This window comes from Hylobates moloch, unplaced genomic scaffold (genome assembly GCF_009828535.3).
Source record: "Hylobates moloch isolate HMO894 unplaced genomic scaffold, HMol_V3 SCAFFOLD_14, whole genome shotgun sequence".
NCBI classification, from domain to species: domain Eukaryota; kingdom Metazoa; phylum Chordata; class Mammalia; order Primates; family Hylobatidae; genus Hylobates; species Hylobates moloch.
In genome coordinates, this window is record NW_026652289.1 from 51965417 (window position 1) to 51972925 (window position 7509).

General features: G+C 37.7%; 1 protein-coding gene across 7 annotated transcripts in view; it reads left to right on the top strand.

Moving 5' to 3' along the window:
* SCAPER (S-phase cyclin A associated protein in the ER) overlaps window positions 1-7509 on the top strand; it is a 591234-nt gene that overhangs the window by 188054 nt on the left and 395671 nt on the right. For all 7 annotated transcript variants that reach the window (XM_058428046.1, XM_032176146.2, XM_058428043.1 and 4 more), the window contains one exon: window positions 178-320. In XM_058428046.1, coding sequence (XP_058284029.1) covers window positions 178-320 — 143 coding nt within the window. The remainder of the gene's footprint in view (window positions 1-177; window positions 321-7509) is intronic.

Consider the following 7509-nt stretch of genomic DNA (forward strand, 5'->3'; position numbering starts at 1 on the left):
AAACCAGATATCATTGCTATTTGATTTTTGTTTAAATTTTAAGAAGCAGAGTACCTAGTGGCAAGCCCATGTTTCTGCTTGGCTTGAACATGTAAGTTTGGTGAAAGGTGTATTACTTTGAATCATTTTTAGTTTACACATAATTCTAATATTGGAAAAAAATATTTCTAACATTAGGAACGCAAGAGAGCTCTAGAGGCAGAACGGCAGGCCCGTGTAGAAGAATTGTTAATGAAGAGGAAAGAACAAGAAGCCCGAATTGAACAACAGAGGCAAGAAAAGGAAAAAGCCCGTGAGGATGCAGCCCGGGAAAGAGCTAGGTATCTCATTTGCTATCTTGATGAACATTTTCCACTGAGTGAATATTCAAGTTGAGGTCTTAAAGCCATTTACTGTCATGTAGAGTTTTTTTGAGATGAGGTTTTGCGATGTTCCCCAGGTTGATCTTGAACTCTCTGACTCAAGTGATCCTCCCACCTTACCCTCCTGAGTAGCTTCGGCTACAGGTGTGTACCACCACACTCAAATCAAAAAATATATAATTTGATTCTGGATGACTTCAGCAAAAGAGACTTTTGGGGAAGATACTGAGTGCATAAGTAATGGAAGGTTAGAGGACCAGGTTTGGAAATGTTCTGTTAGACATGAAAGGCTAGATCACAAGAGTCACAGCAGTGGATTTTTTTTTTTTTTTTTGATGGATATAGTCTGGTCAGTGTGTTGCCACTCTGATGATGATATATGACCTTCAGTTATCCCTTAGTTTTAATCACTTGTTTAAGATTTAAAGACACAGGAAAAAACATATAATTGGCCAAGCCTAAGTCCCTTTTATTGGTGTGACCTTACTGACATGATATTTTGTGACTTTCTGAATTATAGCGAAGTTGGTAGATGTGAAAAAATAGCTCTTTGTGGTTTTAATTTGCTTTTCTACTTGTCCCTGCTTAATAATAAGGCTGGGCAACTTTTTCACATGTTTATGAGCTGTTCGGGGTTTTTTAATGCAAAGCGCCTATTCAAATTTTTGTTCATTCCTGTATTGGGGTCTTTTTTTTCTTATTGATGTTTAGGGATTATCTTTACTAGATACTAAGTCTTTGTTAGTTATATATATTGCAAATATACCTATAGGTTGTGTCTTACCTTTTTTCTTTCTTTATGATGTCTTTTGATTAACATAACTTTTGGTTGCAGTTTAGTAGAACTGAACAAACTATAATTTATGCCTTTTGGTCTTATTTATGAAATCTTTTTCTATCCTAAGTTATAAGACATTCTTCAAAATTTTATAGTTTTATCTTTAATAGTCTTTATTTATCTGCAATTGGTTTTATTGTGTATTTAGAGGTAGGAGTCTTACTTCATTTTCTCCATGTGGATACCCAGTTATTCTAGCATACTTTATTGAAAAATGCACTTTTTTCCTGCTGATCTGCAAGGCTTTCTAACATAAGCCAAGTTTTTATATATGTGTGGGTCTGCTCGTGGACTATTGTGTTCTGGTCCAGTGATGACTTTTTTTGTCATCTGCCTTAGTTATCAAAGCTTTATAATAATTGTTGGTGTCTGGAACTATCCTTCACCTTATTTTTTATTAGGACTGTCCTGGCCCTATTTCATGTCTGTGTTAGTTTTAGAATCAGCTTGCTCAGTTCTATATTTAAAAAGAAACTATAAAATTTCAATTGGAATTGCATTGACTCTATAAATTCAGGCGTTAAGATTGATATTTTTATGTTGAATATTTTAATTTATGAGCATGCTACTAAATGTTTTTCTACTGATTTAGGTCTTTCAAAACATCTTTATATCCTTTCACCAAACTTACATGTTCAAGCCAAGTAGAAAATTTTTTTTCTATAAAGGATTTTTGTATGCTTTTTTATTGTGACAAAAAATATAAATAACATGAAATTTATCATTTTAATCATTTTTACGTTTACAGTTCAGTGGCCTTGAGTACATTGACTTTTTTGTGAAACTATCACCACCATCTGTACCCAGAAATTTTTTCAGTTTCCGAGACTGAAATGTTCTATCTACTAAGTAATAACTCCCCATTCTCTCCATTCCACACCCCCACTTGCCTCTGACAATCGTCATGCTACTTTCTGTTTCTATGAATGTGACTGCTTTAGGGATCTTATATAAGTGGAATCATACGGTATTTGTCCTTTTGTGACTTACCCTAACGTCTTCTAGTTTCATCCATGTTGTAGCATGTGACAGGATTTTCTTCCTTTTTACGACTGAGTAGTATTTCATTGTATGTGTAATACCACATTTTATTTATTCATTTCTTTGTTGAAGCAACTTGAGTTGCTTCTACCTTTTGACTATTGTGAATAATGCTGCTATAAACATGGGTGTTACAAATGTATGTTTTAGTCTCTGCTTTTTAATTCCAAAAGTGAAGTGATTGGATCATATACTAATTTTATTTATTTATTTTTAAGAGAACCCTACTGTTTTTCATAGCAGCTGTACCATTTTTATGTTCTCAGCAGCATTGCACAAGGGTTCCACATCCTCACCAATGCTTGTTATTTTGTTTTTTAAAAAATAGCGTTATTGAAGAGTGTGAAGTGGCATCTCATTCTCGTTTTGATTTCCATTTCCCTGGTGATTAGTGACCTTAAGCATCTTTTCATGTGCTTATTGGCCACTTCTTTGTATTTCTGGGGAGAGGTTACCACTTAGATCTTTTGCCTATTTGCTTGTTGGGTTATAGAGTTTTTTTTATATATATATATATATTCTGGACATTAACCCTTTATCAAAGATACAATTTACTGACATTTTCTCCCATTCTGTAGGTTGACTTTTCATTTTGTTGATAATGTCTATTGAAGAACAAGAGTTTTAAATTTGGATGTAGTTCGATTTGTCTATTTTTGTTGTTGTTATTGTTGCCTTTACTTTTTTTGTCATATTCAAGAAATCATAGCCAAATCCAATGTTGTGAAGTTTTCTCCTTGGATTTTCTTGTAACATTTTTATAATTTTAGGTCTTATGTTTAGATCTTGGATACAGTTTTAGTTAATTTTTATATATCGTATAAGGTAAGGGTTCAACTTCATTCTTTTGCACATACTCAGTTTTCCCATCACCTCTTGTTGAAAAGACTGTCCTTTCTCTATTGAATGGTTTTATCATCTTTGTCGAAATTATTTGACTTACATACAATGGCTCTATTTCTTGGCTCTCTGTTCTGTTTCATTGGACTATACATGTCTGTTTTGATGCTAGTCCATACTGTTTTGATTACTGTAGTTTTGTAGTAAGTTTTGAAATCAGGAAATGTAAGCCTCTTTGTTCTTTTCAAGATTGTTTTGGCTTGAGGATCCTTTGAGATTCATGTGCATTTTTAAATTTTTGTAAAAAATAAGTCATTGGGATTTTGATAGGGATTGCATTGAATCTATCGATTGCTTTGGGAAGTATGGCTTTTTTTTTTTTTTTTAATGTATACACTAAGAGAGAGAATTCAGGGTGGGCTGCTTGTAAAGGATGAGGCAGCCAATATGGACATCTTAACAGGGCTGAGTTTTTCAGTCCATGAACACATGATGTCTTTCCATTTATTTGTGTCTTCAGTTCCTTTCAACAGTGTTTTGTAGTTTTCCTTGCATCTATTTTTCTCATCCTTGTTATGTTTATTCCTATTTTATTTTTTGTACACATTTTATGATATTTTTTAGTTATTATTTTATCTTGTTATACAATTATAAATAGAATCTCTTTAAGTGCTTTTAAAATTTGTATGTTGCTGGTGTTTAGAAATACCATTTATTTTGTTTCAGCAACCTCGATAAATTCTGTTAACCATTCTAATAATTAATCTTAGATTTTTTTTAGCATTTTTTACATAAATAAACATACCATCTACCAATATATAGTTTGGGTTTTTTTCCTCATCTTTATGCCTTTTGTTTTGTTAGTGGGCATCTTATTTATAAGGAATGCTTTCCACAATTAACTATTAAGGATATCTGCCTTAGGTTTTTTAAAAAATAGTTTTTATTTGTTGTTTATTTAAGGTATACATCATGATGTTGTAGAATACATATAGATAGTAAAAGGGTTACTATAGAGGGTGGAGCCAAGATGGCCGAATAGGAACAGCTCCGGTCTCCAGCTCCCAGCCCCAGCGACACAGAAGACTGGTGATTTCTGCATTTCTGCTTGAGGTACTGGTTTCATCTCACTAGGGAGTGCCTAACAGCGGGTGCAGGACAGTTGGTGAAGCGCACTGTGCGGGAGCCGAAGCAGGGCGAGGCATTGCCTCACTCGGGAAGCACAAGGGGTCAGGGAGTTCCCTTTCCTAGTCAAAGAAAGGGGAAACAGACGGCACCTGGAATATCGGGTCAGTCCCATCCTAATACTGCGCTTTTCCAATGGGCCTGGAAAACGGCACACTAGGAGATTGTGTCCCGCAGCTGGCTCGGAGGGTCCTATGCCCACGGAGTCTCGCTGATTGCTAGCACAGCACTCTGAGATCAAGCTGCAAGGTGGCAGCGAGGCTGGGGGAGGGGCGCCCGCCATTGCCCAGGCTTGCTTAGGTAAACAAAGCAGCCAGGAAGCTCGAACTGGGTGGAGCCCACCACAGCTCAAGGAGGCCTGCCTGCCTCTGTAGGCTCCACCTCTGGGGGCAGGGCACAGACAAACAAAAACTCAGCAAGAACCTCCACAGACTTAAATGTCCCTGTCTGACTGACAGCTTTGAAGAGAGTAGTGGTTCTCCCAGCACGCAGCTGGAGATCTGAGAACGGACAGACTGCCTCCTAAAGTGGGTCCCTCACCCCTGAGCAGCCTAACTGGGAGGCACCCCCCAAGTAGGGTCAGACTGACACCTCATTCAACTGGGTACTCCTCTGAGACAAAACTTTCAGAGGAACTATCAGACAGCTGAATTTGTGGTCTCACGAAAATCCGCTGTTCTGCAGCCACTGCTGCTGACACCCAGCCAAACAGGGTCTGGAGTGGACCTCTAGTAAACTCCAACAGACCTGCAGCTGAGGGTCCTGTCTGGTAGAAGGAAAACTAACAAACAGAAAGGACATCCACACCAAAAACCCATCTGTACATCACCATCATCAAAGCCCAAAAGTAGATAAAACCACAAAGATGGGGAAAAAACAGAGCAGAAAAACTGGAAACTCTAAAAAACAGAGCACCTCTCCTCCTCCAAAGGAACGCAGTTCCTCACCAGCAACGGAACAAAGCTGGATGGAGGATGACTTTGATGAGTTGAGAGAAGAAGGCTTCAGACGATCAAACTACTCTGAGCTACGAGAGGAAATTCAAAACAATAGCAAAGAAGTTAAAAACTTTGAAAAAAAATTAGAAGGATGGATAACTAGAATAACCAATGGAGAGAAGGGCTTAAAGGAGCTGATGGAGCTGAAAGCCAAGTTTCGAGAACTACGCGAAGATTGCAGAAGCCTCAGTAGCAGATGTGATCAACTGGAAGAAAGGGTATCACTGATGGAAGATGAAATGAATGAAATGAAGAGAGAAGGGAAGTTTAGAGAAAAAAGAATAAAAAGAAATGAACAAAGCCTCCAAGAAATTTAGGACTATGTGAAAAGACCAAACCTACGTCTGATTGGTGTACCTGAAAATGATGGGGAGAATGGAACCAAGTTGGAAAACACTCTGCAAGATATTATCCAGGAGAACTTCCCCAATCTAGCAAGGCAGGCCAGCATTCAGATTCAGGAAATACAGAGAACGCCACAAAGATACTCCTCGAGAAGGGCAACTCCAAGACACATAATTGTCAGATTCACCAAAGTTGAAATGAAGGAAAAAATGTTAAGGGCAGCCAGAGAGAAAGGTCGGGTTACCCACAAAGGGAAGCCCATCAGACTGACAGCTGATCTCTCAGCAGAAACTCTACAAGCCAGAAGAGAGTGGGGGCCGATATTCAACATTCTTAAAGAAAAGAATTTTCAACCCAGAATTTCCTATCCCGCCAAACTAAGCTTCATAAGTGAAGGAGAAATAAAATACTTTACAGACAAGCAAACGCTGAGTGATTTTGTCACCACCAGGCCTGCCCTAAAAGAGCTCCTGAAGGAAGCACTAAACATGGAAAGGAACAACCGGTTCCAGCCACTGCAAAAACATGCCAAATTGTAAAGACCATCGAGGCTAGGAAGAAACTATAGCAACTAACGAGCAAAATAACCAACTAACATCATAATGACAGGATCAGATTCACACATAACAATATTAACCTTAAATGTAAATGGGCTAAATGCTCCAATCAAAAGACACAGACTGGCAAACTGGATAAGGAGTCAGGACCCATCAGTGTGCTGTATTCAGGAAACCCATCTCACGTGCAGAGACACACATAGACTCAAAATAAAGGGATGGAGGAAGATCTATCAAGCAACTGGAAAACAAAAAAAGGCAGGGGTTGCAATCCTAGTCTCTGATAAAATAGACTTTAAACCAACAAAGATCAAAAGAGACAAAGAAGGCCATTACATAATGGTAAAGGGATCAATTCAACAAGAAGAGCTAACTATCCTAAATATATATGCACCCAACACAGGAGCACCCAGATTCATAAAGCAAGTCCTGAGTGACCTACAAAGGGACTTAAACTCCCACACAATAATAATGGGAGATTTTAACACCCCACTGTCAGCATTAGACAGATCAACGAGACAGAAAGTTAACAAGGATATCCAGGAATTGAACTCAGCTCTACATAAAGTGGACCTAATAGACATCTACAGAACTCTCCACCCCAAGTCAACAGAATATACATTTTTTTCAGCACCACACCACACCTATTCCAAAATTGACCACATAGTTGGAAGTAAAGCTCTCCTCAGCAAATGTAAAAGAACAGAAATTATAACAAACTGTCTCTCAGACCACAGTGCAATCAAACTAGAACTCAGGATTAAGAAACTCACTCAAAACCGCTCAACTACATGGAAACTGAACAACCTGCTCCTGAATGACTATTGGGTACATAATGAAATGAAGGCAGAAATAAAGATGTTCTTTGAAACCAACGAGAACAAAGACACAACATACCAGAATCTCTGGGACACATTCAAAGCAGTGTGTAGAGGGAAATTTATAGCACTAAATGCCCACAAGAGAAAGCAGGAAAGATCCAAAATTGACACCCTAACATCACAATTAAAAGAACTAGAAAAGCAAGAGCAAACACATTCAAAAGCTAGCAGAAGGCAAGAAATAACTAAAATCAGAGCAGAACTGAAGGAAATAGAGACACAAAAAACCCTTCAAAAAATTAATGAATCCAGGAGCTGGTTTTTTGAAAAGGTCAACAAAATTGATGGACCGCTAGCAAGACTAATAAAGAAGAAAAGAGAGAAGAATCAAATAGATGCAATAAAAAACGAAAAAGAGGATATCACCACCGATCCCACAGAAATACAATCTACCATCAGAGAATACTACAAACACCTCTATGCAAATAAACTAGAAAATCTAGAAGAAATGGATAAATTCCT